Source organism: Gymnogyps californianus, chromosome 3 (genome assembly GCF_018139145.2).
Source record: "Gymnogyps californianus isolate 813 chromosome 3, ASM1813914v2, whole genome shotgun sequence".
NCBI classification, from domain to species: Eukaryota; Metazoa; Chordata; class Aves; order Accipitriformes; family Cathartidae; genus Gymnogyps; species Gymnogyps californianus.
Genome location: NC_059473.1, coordinates 123,833,346 through 123,847,505, shown reverse-complemented (window position 1 = coordinate 123,847,505; position 14,160 = coordinate 123,833,346). Strand labels below are relative to the sequence as shown.

Below are 14,160 nucleotides of genomic sequence, written 5' to 3'. Positions count from 1 at the left end.
TAAGGTGAGGCAAGTAACCTGAAGTTTTCACACCCAAAGTTCAAAGACAGGCACTTAAAGCCCAGATCCTTCACATATGTGTTACAGAGATTATGACTCCAGTGTTTATGGCAGCTTGGTAGTTTTAACAAAACTACTTATTACAAGAGCTGTGATTTCATATGCCAGTTATTTTGTAAGGTGATGGAACTTATCCAGCCCCAGTGACTTGTGTGCATTAACTATTTTGGATTTCCCTATGAGTAAGCTGAGGTAGCTGCCCTTTCCGTATCTTCATTTTCATGAGCCATTGTGTAGAGCTGTATTTAGACTAAGCCAAGTGCGTATCTCAGACCTTACTCAGCTTTTCCCTTTGTTTTCCTTTGTTCTTCATCCATTCACAGAGATCATTACCTTTTCAAGACCTGTCATCTTACATTTTGAACATTCTTCACTTTCTTTCCTAATTCTTCACTTCCAAATTATTGATGACTTTGCTGGCCCATCTCTAATTTTTTTTACCCATTTGTGTCAGCTTATCTGCTTACTTTCAGTATCTTCACACTACTTTGGGTCACTGATAAAATGTGGCATACCACAGGGCTTGCAAGACCAGACCTGTTTGAGTCAATGTCCCCATTCTAGTCAGTCAGCCTGTAAATTAATGTGTGCCATGTTCGTGTTGTGCCAGAGTAGTTTGTTAATCAGAAAGTTTTGTGCTACTAAGTCAAGTGCCTTGGAGAAGCCAATTATATTATATCAAAGCTATTATCTTTATCAACTAAACCTGTAATCTCATTAGGAGATGATAACAAGGAAGTTTCACAGGACCTTTTTTCTATAAAACCAGGTGATTGGCATTAATTATATCATCCACCTTTAATGATTTATTAATTGTGTTCAGAGTTGGACATTCCGTTTTTATTTATTTTTCCCCTAGAATCAGTGTCAAGTTGACAGGCCTGTAATTACCCGGGGCTCTTACTTTTATCTTTGTTTGAAATATTGGCACAATATTAGCTTTCTTCAAGTGCTCTGAGACATCGTGAGTGATCCCAGACTTATGGAAAAGTCCACCTTAATAGTTCAATGAGTTTCTGGGCCAACTCTTCTGTAGCACTTGCATTCAAGTTACTGAAATCCATCGATTTAAAACCATGGAACTATTGATGGAAATAAGCAAGTATTAAGATTATTTTTGCTCTAAATAGACTTAAAACAAGTCTATTTTTTCTACTCATAGCTATGTCCTATGTTGTTTTGTGTCATATACCATTTACAGTTTCCAGCCACTGAAGCTTTTCTGTGAACGTTATCTTCCCATTTTTTTATTTCCTTTCTAAGGATTTACTAAGGTGATGAGTTATTATGAGTAGTTTTATCATAACTTCTTTGTTTCTCACTGTGATTATATTTTTGTTTTGTGTGTTTGTTTTTTCTTTAACAAGGGTAACATTCCTTAACTTATTTTCATGCTTTTTAGGATTAAAAATCACAAAATTTAGTTAAATGTAGATGTAATTCTTTTAAAGGAGTGATAACTTCCAGTTCAAGCCTTTAGAATTCATGTTTCCAAATATTTCTCTGTGATTGTTAAGCCTGGAAGCCTACTTAAAAACAGTTTTAAAATTGAGCTGAGAATTGAATATAGCACATAGCTATTTTTAACTGATTTAACTAGAAAAAATAGTAAATGCTTTGTAACCAGGAGTAAAATAATGACACCAATAATAACACCAACAGTAATTCATAATGATAATTCATAATAACCCCCCACTTTAAGGGGACATCATCATGATTAGGAAATGGTAATTGTGAATAACATTGTAAGATCAATATAAAGGTCTCCAAACATTTTTGTTGAGTCTTTCTTTGGTCTTCAGTGTAGCTAGTAACTTTATCCCAGGGGGTAAGGTTGACCTGCGGATTGGGAAAGGTATGTTCAAGCTGGGTATTTTAATTCACAACTTGCTGTGAGGGTGAAGCAGGAAAACAATCACTCTGCGTACAAAAATAGACACAAATGTCTACATATGTCTACAATGCTGCTCTAGGTGGATATTTGTTTAACCTAGTGCATCAGTGATGAAAGCGCGTATCATGAGTTTTGCTTTGTGAAAGTACTATTTGATTACAGCCCAATTCCTGGTTTACTTCTGTTCAAACCACAGTTATGGGAGTTTAAACAAGAAAGTCAAAGATGGTTTGGATGGACAATGGACACTGTAAGATTGAATTCCCTCCATGTCCCCAGAGAAGATACGAGCTCACTGGTGTGAGATATATTAGATGGGGAGCATGCAAGTCTTGTACTGTTTGTCTTTTACCCATTTAAAAGCTCTACAGAGAATTTAAATATCCACAGATATCAGTCAGACACTGATGGGGAACAATGAATTTATTTATTGATTTCACTTAATTAAAAAATGCTCTTAAAGAGGAATGTTTCTTTAGGATACAAAATCGTCTCTCTTTTCCAAACTAGTAATTTTTAAATATTAAAAGAACATGACAGGCCAGCTAATTTTGTACAGATATGTATATATTTTTTAGTTCTACATCTGCTGCAGTTTTCTGTTGCATAATTGATTTAATCTCTAATTTTAAAGGAATGCTGAACTCTTTTACTGGACTCCGCATACATTTCTCCAGGGCAAAAACTGTCCTACTTTTTCCTCCTTAGTATCTGTTTAGTGCTGGGCCATTTTCTTCTGAAACTGTAAACTACCCCTGGTGAAATAAATGAAGTCACAGTTGGAATACACTTTGCTGTACAGACTTATCACTACAAGATAAGAGCACCATAGCACACACCAAAACTTCTTGGGTATTTTCTTTTCCCCTACTCTTTCCCCTCAATCTTTCCATTGGTCTGAAAGACCATTTTACCCATCCTGGCTGCAGAACTCATGATTACCTGGAAACTGGTGAAATTGTAAAGGAGCAGAAAGGCAAAATTGGCCTGAGGAGGGAAATATTAGTTCAGCCATTTAGACCTTTAAATTTGGATTCACGCACCCCAGTTTCCCCCCAGTTTCAGCACTACAAAAGCCTTTGATACCTCTGCGGTGGGTTGTTGCTGTTTTGTCTTTATTGCAGGTTCTTTTCAACATCCCCTAGAAAGGGATTTAAAGCTGCTGGTCCTTCTTCGGGCATCTGAAGGGATTTACTGTGATCGTCTGGAGGAAATAAATGTCCACCCAGGGAGCATTGGTATGAAACATGAGTTCACCTTTTCATAGGAAACCAGTCTTAGGCAATAGCCAAATCTACCACTGTTGAGCCTATTACTATGTCGTACAGGAAAACATCTAACAAAGGTACACACATTTTTTGAGCTAAAATTTTTAACTTTATCCAGGTCAGTTCCTGGATTTTCTGTGGAGATTTTGTTTAGGCAAAATTTGACAGAAGTGGGCAACTAGGTGTCAGATCCTGAGGTCTTTATATGAGAAACCAGAGAGGACTTAAAAGGACTTACACACATGTACAAGGGTTTGTCTTGGTTCTAAATCTGAGATTTCTAAAAGGTAGTTGTCAAAGTTGAAGCTATTAAAACTAAGATGACCTTGTTGAGTAGAGAGAACACACATTGCCAGAGGGTATTTGGTCTCAGTTATCTTTGCTCTCTCTTAGGATGAAACAAATTGCCCTCAAGTTTCCAGGCTAGGATGATGAGCTTAAACTCATATCACTATTTTCAAATGCCTGACTGAAGTGAGATGAATTACATCCAAGAGCTACTGGATGGATCCAAATACACACATTTAAATATTTTCGAGCATTTGGACCCATAGAAAGATTTACAAAAGAGGTTTATGTTAACTTTTACATGTCCTCATATAATTACGGTTAAAGAAATAAGTTAACTTTTTTGTTTTCCATGTTTTAAAATATGTTTTAAACAATACTTGAGTATTGCAAGACTTTGTTCATCGCTGAACTTTTGTAAAGACAGTAGAAAATCAAACTGCTATCAAGAGAAATTGCCTAGATCAAGATTTGTAGAATATTAAAGAAATTCAGAGAAAAAACAAATGAACAAACAAACAACCCCAATTTTTTTCTGATTGTGACATTGAGAAACTATGCACACATTGATCAAGCAATTACAAACTTCTAGCAAATAGCTAAGTGGAATGTTTGGAAGGCAAGACAGAAACCTAATTGACAGAGGAAATGGATTCTGAGGGGGTTTTAAGTCTAAATTACTTAGGAGTTAAAGTATAACAAGAGCTAGCAATTTGACTTCCGATGATTTTATGGGCTAGAAGATGGATGCATTGCTGCGGTTTAGCACACTATCATGACCCAAATGAGACTTCACAACTGTTCATGCTATCCTCTTAAACTCCAGCAAATGCAAGATCATGGAAGTTATTGTGAATGTCTGTCTTGGTGGGATAATGAGGGTTGCTTTACCAATGCTTGCCGCAGTCTTCTTTTGGACTGTGATGGCACAGTATGTCATGGAAAAAGTTGTCCATGGAGGAGATTAGCCCAAGCAGTAAAATGGGTTCACTAAATACTTGAAGCACAACGCCTCTGAAGCAGTGTGTCACTATTAGAGATGCAGAACAAATGTTGAACTGACTTAAACTGGAAGATTTCAGATCAGGTCAGCAAATTGAAATAAAACATTTCAATGTAGGAAATTGGAAATTTTTTCATGCTTCAAATGTAATCTTCTTGGAACATGTAATCTATATGAAAAGTTTCTATATTTTGGCTTTTTGCCCTGGGTTTGGATCCCCTTTCCAGAAAAACATAGTGAATTTTTCACAGAGCAGAAATATAAATAATAGCTGAGTAATTTTTTGTATCTTTCATTCCTGGAGTTTTTACTTAATTTGTTTACTTAGGTAGATTTTTTTTTTTTTAAGGTAGATAACTTTGTCTGCAATTCCAATTTGAGTTAATGAGACTTCTATGGTAGAATCCCCTTTCTTGCCTTTACATGTGATGGTCATTTTACTTTATTAATGATTTATTTCTAGTTCACTTTGTATTTCAAGTGGAGGCTATGTGCTGTTCTTACACTTTTCATGAAATAAGAAACATGCTTTAACAAATATAAAGATTTCCATGTATTTAGTTGTTGATTCAGTTCTTCTCAAGTGTCTCTTTCCCCTAACCTTTGAACTCCTACTTCTGTTTTTTCCAGGGGTTTATGGACAGGTGCAAATTTATAGCGCTTATCCTAAGACGTCTTGGACACATCTGGGAACTACAGTTTCTCCTGGCAATGAAAGGTGCTATTTTGCCCTAATATGCCTCCAAATACTAAGTTTTGGCTCCTGTTCCTATGACTTGTATTAATGTTCCTATGAGTTGTATTACTGTCTTCCTTTGTGATAGGCTCTGTTTAAACTATGTCTGGGTAGAAAAAGAACAACTATGTTACATCTTGCAAGAAAATAATATTACTTTTAGATTAATTTTAATTCTAAAAGAATGAAGCTGAGATTTTCTTTCCTTCTGTCCTTCCTTCTTTGCTTGCTTGCTTGCTTGCTTGCTTCTTCCTTCCTTCCTTCCTTCCTTCCTTCCCTTCCTCCATCTCTCCCTCTGCCTTTCTCTTTCTTTTTAGAAGGAAGAGATGTACTCGAAAGTGGCTGATATCTTGGTGATTAGTATGTTCATTTTGGTTTGAGACCTACATTAAAATCTCATCTCTGAATTAAGCAAAACTGGGATATGAACCATGTTCTTCAACATCTTAGATCAGTCCTTTACCAAGTGGTTTCTGTTTTTTTTTTTCTGGTTCTAATTTCTTCTATTAGAGTCAAACTTTTTTGTATATGTAATTAATGTCAATTGGCTTAAAGAATAAAAGACTACCTGTATAGCCTGAAGAGTAAGGTTTCTGTCTGGTATGTGAGCCTTCCATGGTATAGAGACTTTTTCACTTAACTTGGCAAAAATAGCTTTGAAATGCTACCTTCTCTCTCCCCTGATGCTGCCCATTCATAAGCTTTTACAGCCCCTGCGGCAGACTCATCTTCATCATCACTTACCCATGAATTCAGTCAGAAGCTTAGCCAAAACCATCACCTAAGACAGGTCAAGTGGAGATGCCACAGATGCTTGTTAAGCGAATAGATCTCTATGGCCTGAAGTTCAAACCTTTAATCTGAACCAGAGAACATGTCTGCATAAGGATCTCCCCTGGACGTGCACTGACCATTATTTGGTGTGGGGTGGGCACCTACCTAGCTCTCTCTGGAGCTCTCATTCTTGATTCTGTGTTACACAAAATTTTTATTGCCTTTTGCTGTCATTCTTCCAAGTGCTTCAGTTTAAACTGAAATACGTGTGTTCAAAGAAAAAAATTCTATCAGTCAGGCCTAACAAAAACTCATTGGTAGAGTTGCCATCTGGGTAGAGGTGAAATATCAGCATTTAGGGAGGGAATTATCTGGGAACTCATTGTAAAGATGGGCAATGGAAGCACAAAGACCTCACAAGTAGGATTTGTCTGTTAGCTCTCACGCAGTTGAGTGTCTAGTGTAGATTAATTGTTTAGGATTGCTGTATAGTCAGGGGAGAGACAGATACTTCCAGATGCTGATTCAAACCATGCAACGTTAGAATCACCCTCTGGAAATTCTTCTCTTTCCCTGATTAGGGTGGGAGTTGAGAGTAAGCAGATTCTTGACTGAAGCATGCCAATTAAATACTTGGATGAAATGGATCCAGGCTAGTATTGGTCTGCTGCCCAGATGTTTTATATGAAATATCATGAGGTGCTAAGATACAAGTATTTAGAGTTCATTCATCCACCTTAAATATGGCACAAAGGGTTGTTTCCATTGTTACAAGAAAGAAAAAGGAAAAAAAAAGAAGCCATTTATCATGAAAAGTCTACTAATAGCCAGCTAAGAGTTAATGTGGTTAGATAGAGGAAATAGGCAAGCCAGTGCTAGAATATGAAAGCTGAAGGAAGTGGCTTTTTTATTGGCTGAGAGAAGCTGCTGTATATATTTTCCAGCATGAATCAGCACATGAGTTAGGGAAGGACTTACGCTTTCAAAAAGAAGGAGAAAAAAAAAAAAGTACTTATTTACTCACAGTGAAAACCTAAATTAGTATTTCAATAGATTAGTATCTTAGATGGTGTCTCTTACAAACCATGTTTTCTTTTGCTTACTGATTCTTCTTATTAGCCTTTGAAATGCAAGAGTCAAGAGTTATGTTTGGGTCCACAAGACGTAAATTATTATTGGAGTGTATGCCTAGGACTGGACTTAAGATTCAACTTCTAGTATGGGTTGCATGTGAACTATTAAAAATCCCAAATATATGCCACAATTATTCTTACTCTGTGTGGTTTTGCTTCCTGTTTGCCAGTGCACTTATCCTTGAACAATACATAGTTCTCAGTTGCACTAGCACTTTCGTACCATTTCAGAAGATACTCAGTGCTTCCCCTAAGGAAAAACAGAAATCAAAGTTTTGGTAGACTTCTCTACTGAATGTTCACAGGTGCTGAAAACTGGAAGCATGCATCTTGAGCCTACTCATCTTGGAAAAAAATTGTGAGAAGAGACACTAGGAAAACTTGGCAACATAGCTCGCTAGTTACATCCCTTTAGGACTTTCCTTTCTCTCTGCACTTCTGTCGCTCTTGACTGCATGATGAGGCATTCTATGAATTCATTCAATAGTCTGTTTTCTCAACAATTACCTGAGGAGTATAGATCATCACCTGGCCAGCACCAATCACCCTGTAATAGGACAAGGTGTTTATCATATATATATGTAAACACTGATCATCTTCCATTTTGCTTTCACTAAATGCTTTTATTTTCTCTATGTGAAGCTAAAAAAATCCTGAGCTACAAATACAACTTTGAATGCAAAGGGGGATCTTCAGTTCAAGATTAAAACCGATAAATGTAGGTGTCTGTGTAATGTTTGAAAAGGTACCTAAGCTCCCATTAAAGTCAGCAGAGTCCTAGATGCTGGAGCCTAGAGGGCTATTCAGCTACCAAGAGCAGGATTCAGTTACCTAAACATAGGGTTAGGGCTCATCTGAGGTGCCTTTGGGCTCATCTGAGATGCCTTTGAGTCCCCTCCATGGCTTCCACCTGTGTCTTCAGGAACGCTCCATGAACAAGTCCTATCATATCTACCAGCTGATGTCTTAGATATCCTGAAACATCTCAGATAGCAAGAGGTGCTCTTGTTTAGGGAATCAAATCTTGCTCTATGTGTCCAGTTCAGAGAGAGCTGAATTGCCTTCCACCCACTACTGACTGTACCGAGCAACTATAGTGGAAGCTTAAATGCCAAGTGCACACACACACATGGACATCTACATTTTGTTGTCAAAGTCCAAAGCCGACTTTCAGCTCTGTAGGATATTCCTGGCACCAAAAATGGTTTGACACGTCTTTGGTAGGCAACTTACTTGAGCCCTGCAACTCTGTACTGGAACTGTATACCTTGTTAATCAATGGTGTGAAAGAAAAGTTTCAGGATTAATTTCCTCCCGCATATTTCAGACATCTGTTTTTGCAGAAAGCCCTAAAGGGGCTTTTCCTAGAGCATAGCCTGTGGATTCTTTCTGAGATCTGCCTAGGCAAAACTGTTGTTCATTTTTTAGGAAATCTGTGAGCATAACTCTTATAAATGTAATAACATTAACTTAATATCTTGGCGTTACAGGATTTTTGTGGAGGACGAAGTAGATTGGAATCATGATGAAGGTATTGTGATCAGCTCGTCCTCCTACGAAGCCCACCAAGCTGAAGTAGTTACACTTAAAGAAGTCAATGGTCGTAGCATAAGAATTCATGAACGCCTTCTGCACAGGCATATTGGTAAGGAATCTGTCTTTCCATTTGAGAGAGTTTTCGTCTGAAGCATTGACTTTCCATTCCATATCTCACCAAGATCAATTCTACTTTATTGAGGTATCTTCGTTTCTTTCTCCATATGCTTTTTTCTTGCTATTTTGATACTGAAAACGTGATGTTCAGAATTGCACAGAATAGCTGATTCTAACATGAATTTCTGGGAACAGAATTAATTCAGTGCTGAACACTTTTGGAAAACTTCCTGATGTTTCATGTTTTAAGTAGAACTGGTTAACACAGAGAGAAAGTAACTGAAATTTTAAAGGAAAAAAATAAATGCAGATTTTTTTAGGCCATTTGCACAATTTCTGTGGCGTGTCAAAAACTGAAAAGTTAAAAAAAATCTTTTTTTTTAAATTTCAAAATAATTAGATTAATGGAGTTTCAAGTGCAAAATTTTATCAATTCCATGGCATGAAAATAATGTATTTGTAATCTAATATGTAAACAAACATAAAATCTGTATATAGCTCTATTTCCTGTGTAGATTATATGGGATATGTATTTAAGTGGAAAATGAGATGCACTGTTGATAATTTCTTTAATTTTATTTCAGCCTATAAAGTAAATTTATTACTGTCTATTTAACAAAAATGAAAGAATTTTATTAACAGGTCAAATGCTGAAGCTCCAAACCCAGGATTTTTCCTGTGCATAGCAATACTTTTTTTAATTTAGTCTTTATTCAGGCTAGTAGACACAGAAGTTAGCACGATGGATAAAAAGGTTCAGAAATATTGTGTGTTTTAAATGGCTATACCTGTGCTAGTATACAAAACTTCACTTGGAACTGAGCCCTGTTCTGCAATTATCCGTAGTGTTAGTTGATAGTAGCCTCCACGGCACATTTTTTATGACAATTGCATTTAAAAAAAAAATGCAGTTCAAAAGGTAGCACATCTAGACTCCATTTCCAGTAGTTTATGCATGGTCTTTCTTTTTTGCGAGGGAAGGAAGAAACCTGCCTGTCAGTCTTGGGGCCAGAGAATGGTTCTTAACCTATTTTCTTAGCTAATGTAGAAATAATAAGTGTATCCTGAGATGAAATGATTGCATACACATTATTGCAGCAGTTGTTAGATATAGCTGAAAAAAAAGGACTGATGGGAGAATTAAGAGCTACGTAAATACTGGGATTCACCTGGGCAAACGTAGATATCTACAGTAAATGTTCACACGAGTTACTCACTCTCAGCTCCCTTGGTAATCAAAGCAGAAAAATACACAGTGCTCACTTGTATTTCATCTCCCCCTAACGCAGATGTATAAAATAGATAACAAATTGCACTTGAGAATTGCCTATTGCTCTCCATCATACATAAAAAAAGATTGGATAACTAAATCATATCTGTAGATGTCTAAAGTCACCTGATACTAATTCCAAGCTAGACATCAGCATAAACTCTCTCAAAAGTCTCGTTTAGAAAGACTTTGTTTAGAAAACACACACAACCAAGACTCCGTAATAATTGTTTTTTAGCATTGTCATTGGTCTGATTCTAATGAGAATTCATGGAGATCAGCTCTGCAGCGTACTGAAGAATAACTCCAGCACTCATAGCTTAGAAAAAATGAAGTGTGAATCTGTTCATTGATTTGGCATATGCACACCGCAGGGAAAAAATTTAGCACCTTCTTTTTCTAAAAATGAAATATGTTGGTAAAATATAAGCGCATGGTGAATATTTGATGGGCAGGTGGCCTTTCTGTTTTTGTGTTGATGCATGTAGATTGTGCTGGAGGAAAAAACACACCTGAATGTCAATGCAGGTTCTGCAGAGCAGCTGTGCATAAGCTGTCAGGCTTTATGTCCCTCAAAGCACTGGTTTATAGGTATGATAGACACTTATCACATTTTCTTTCTTCAAACTCCCCAGGGCATTCCCATGACACAGAAGACGGTAGACGCATCCCTTTGGCTGCAGAGGTTGGACTCCTAACACGGAACATACAGATCAAGTCTGATGTGGCTTGCGCTGGGAGGATGCTGGTGGGACGTTTTACAGACTCCAGTGGGACAGAGTTTGAAGGTAGTTGAGATTCACCTGTCCTCATCGACCAGACCAGTTCCGTCCAAGAAAGTATGGTCTAACAGCAGATGTATCCATTCGCATGTCCTATGCAATTCTAAGCAAACCGTGACTGTGTGACATGTGTGAAACATGAGTATTAATAATATTTCATAAATCATGGAATATATTTTAGGAGGGGCTGTTCTGTGGTTAGTAGGTTTTTACTATAACTTTGCATGTATTTATGAACAAATACCCATCACCGGTAATACACTGACAAAGATTACCTGCTATTATATGCCTGAGTGCTGTTTAAATGGGTGTCATTCTTAGCAGTTCTTAGGTAATTTTGTAAGCTTTTATTTCACTATAGCTATCTCATTGCAGGTGTCCTTCAACTCTTAAATACTGAATTTTCGAACTTTGGGCCTCCTCAGCTTTCTGCCATTGAATTCAGAAATATATCCCAAGGGTCCTCGGTGGTGTCATCCAGCATTAATGGTAGCTGCGGAGCTGGCATTAAAGCAGTCAAGAGCAACTGCATCTTGTTGCATGATAACACAGTGTTCAACACGGTTGGACCTGGCATCGATTTGGAAGGGCAAAATCATTCTCTCATCAGGAACCTTGTTATTCTGAGCAGGCAGCCAGAAGGTTTATTAAACTGGGTTGCTGGCATCAAGGTGAACCTTGTTATTGGTGTCTCCCTCTGTGGCAATGCTGTGGCAGGATCTGAGCGAATTGGCTTCCATATCAGGGGCCAAGAGTGTTTGCTAGATGGAGAGTATTGCAGTGAAAATGTGGCCCATTCAAGTCTCCATGGTATTCATCTGTACCAAGGAGACGGATTTCAGACCTGCACTAGAATCACAGGTTTTCTATCCTATAAGAATTACGACTATGGTGTCATGTTCCACCTTGGAAGCAGCGTCATCATGGACAATGTGGTGCTGGTGGACAATACTGTGGGTCTCATGCCAGTAGTGTACTGCCTCTATGCCAAGCAATGCCACACGGGGAAAAGATTCATAGAACTCAGAAACTCCGTCATTGTCGCAACAAGCTCAACTTTTGACTGCATCAGAGACAGGATCAAGCCTCACTCAGCTGATCTAACAGCCAAAGATCGACCACCATACTACCCTCTAAGAGGCCGTGTTGGGATTTTATGGCCTACGTTTACCACTGTTCCCAGCCAAAGGCCAGATAATCCATGGCACAAAACTGGGCATTGTCCAAAAGTCCTGGGACTCATGAAGTTGAAAGGTTGGTCTTCCACATCCAATGGCCAGACTATTCTGTCACTGTTTTTCTTGACTAATTACATTTTTCCAGTTAAAGTTGCAGACTTCCACACCCACAAATGGACGTGGTGGGGAAATCCAAGCCTCCGTGGAATTAATAAGAGAATTCTTCTTCAGTTCGATACAGTTCAATTAAAAAAAAAAATTATTTGGTATTTTTCACTTCCTGAATCTACTGCAGTATAATTATGTCATGTGCTAATGTATATATTTTACCTCAAACATGCCTGCCTTCTGTGCTATCTATTTTTCCACTTGATTCATCTCTCTGATCTACAGATACCTCTAGCTAAATAAAGATACCAAGTTCGAGAAGTGAATAGCACACTTTGTACAGAATTTGCATAGAATATAATGACTACAGCTGCACAGAAACAGTTATGGCTTTTATTGTTATAAGGGATTGCACAAGAGGGATAAAAGTCAGTTATGTATCCCGTGTCTTTGGTTCAAATAAATTTTACAGTCCCCAGAGTAATATTTGCATATAGCAGAACCTAGATGGCTGGTTGCTGTGGTGGGATCTAAATACCTCACAGTTTTTCATGTCTTTATCCCTCACTGCTACCTACTTTTGTAAGAAAATACATTATCCTCTTTTTACTGAAGAATAACGGAGACAGAGAAAGACAAATAGACTTACCCAGGGTCTCACAGAAAATTTGTGGCAAAACATGAATTTTGTAGCTGCACAAGAGTTCTGTGCTAGAGCCAAGCACGTGTCACCAGACCCAGCTCATCTTATATTAACATCTGACAAGTGGATAAACCATCCAAGGCAGGTTGTCATTAAACTGGTTCTTATTGATCCGAATGAAAATTTATTAATCACTCTTGCTTTTGTTTCTTTCTCACTTACTATTTCCTTTGATTTCATTTCCTACGGGCATGACTTGGTTTGTGTCAACTTAAGATATAACTTGGCTATGGAATATTCTAAAGCCAACCGAAGATCTATGATCAATGCAATTAGTCTTATTTAAAAATGATTTGTACATATATATATATTTATATGGGAGCAATTTAACATGGAAAATGTCATAGAACAGAGCCTTTCTCTCTCTGGTTCTGGCACCCCTCTAACCACTTTTCCTCGCTTGATCTTCTCTTAATCCCTGACAGAAGTCACCTTTACTGGTTTTACAAAGAGCTGCTACAGTGAAGACAGGGATGTCTGCATCATGTCAAATGCTGACCATTTAGGCATCATGCCTCTTATCACAGCGGAGACATCAAGGATGTTACATGTCAACGAGAAGGGCAAGTTCTACTTTCATCCAACAAGGTAATAGGCTTCATTTTGAACCATCTTTTTCAATGGTTTGTGCAAAAAAAAGCACCTACAATTTAGGGACTACCCTCACCTCTGTTTGTATCAGCTGTCTTTTTGTATTGTCTTACAAAGAATTTAAGCAATTAGTTTAGACTGGATGTCTAGCTGCAGAGCAGTCCCATTCTTTGTCTCTGTCTCTGCTCTTGTACTGCTCCGGTCTCGTAAAAATGAACAAGCTCAGACATCAAACACACACGCACAGAAAAACTCGAATCCAGAAAAAAGAAAAGACACCACCCCCTCCCCCAACTTAATTTAGGGCAATTTTTTAAAATTTGAGGTTCAGATTCCATCAAGGTGCATCTCCAGACCAATCCTCTTGGATTTCCCCTTTTACTGACATTTGTATAGCAAAACAAGCCTCATATCCCATTTCTTAAAACTCCATCCTGAGCATCTCTGACTTCTCAGCCTCAGGCTTCAGAAAATGTCAGGACCTCCAGCAAAAAACCCTGAGACAGGGAATGTCCTTTTGGTTGGGGAAGCGGAGCTTGATTTTTGCCTGCGAGATCACATCAGAAATGTTGATCAGTACCAGGCAGCCTGTGAGATGTCAAATGATTGCCAGCACTGCTCCTGCCCAGGGACAATATCATCTGCGTGTGGAGGAACATGGAGGAGGGAGGGGAGAGCTTCATCTGTAACCTTAAGTCACTGCTGGTTGCAGCGGTTTA

General features: G+C 38.0%; 1 protein-coding gene across 1 annotated transcript in view; it reads left to right on the top strand.

The window, feature by feature from the left end:
* The window catches only part of PKHD1 (PKHD1 ciliary IPT domain containing fibrocystin/polyductin), a 262,741-nt gene that overhangs the window by 173,876 nt on the left and 74,705 nt on the right, over nt 1-14,160 (top strand). The window contains 6 exon segments of the mRNA XM_050894040.1: nt 3,079-3,192; nt 5,144-5,231; nt 8,647-8,801; nt 10,715-10,867; nt 11,237-12,115; nt 13,276-13,438. Of these exon segments, the coding sequence (XP_050749997.1) occupies nt 3,079-3,192; nt 5,144-5,231; nt 8,647-8,801; nt 10,715-10,867; nt 11,237-12,115; nt 13,276-13,438 (1,552 nt within the window).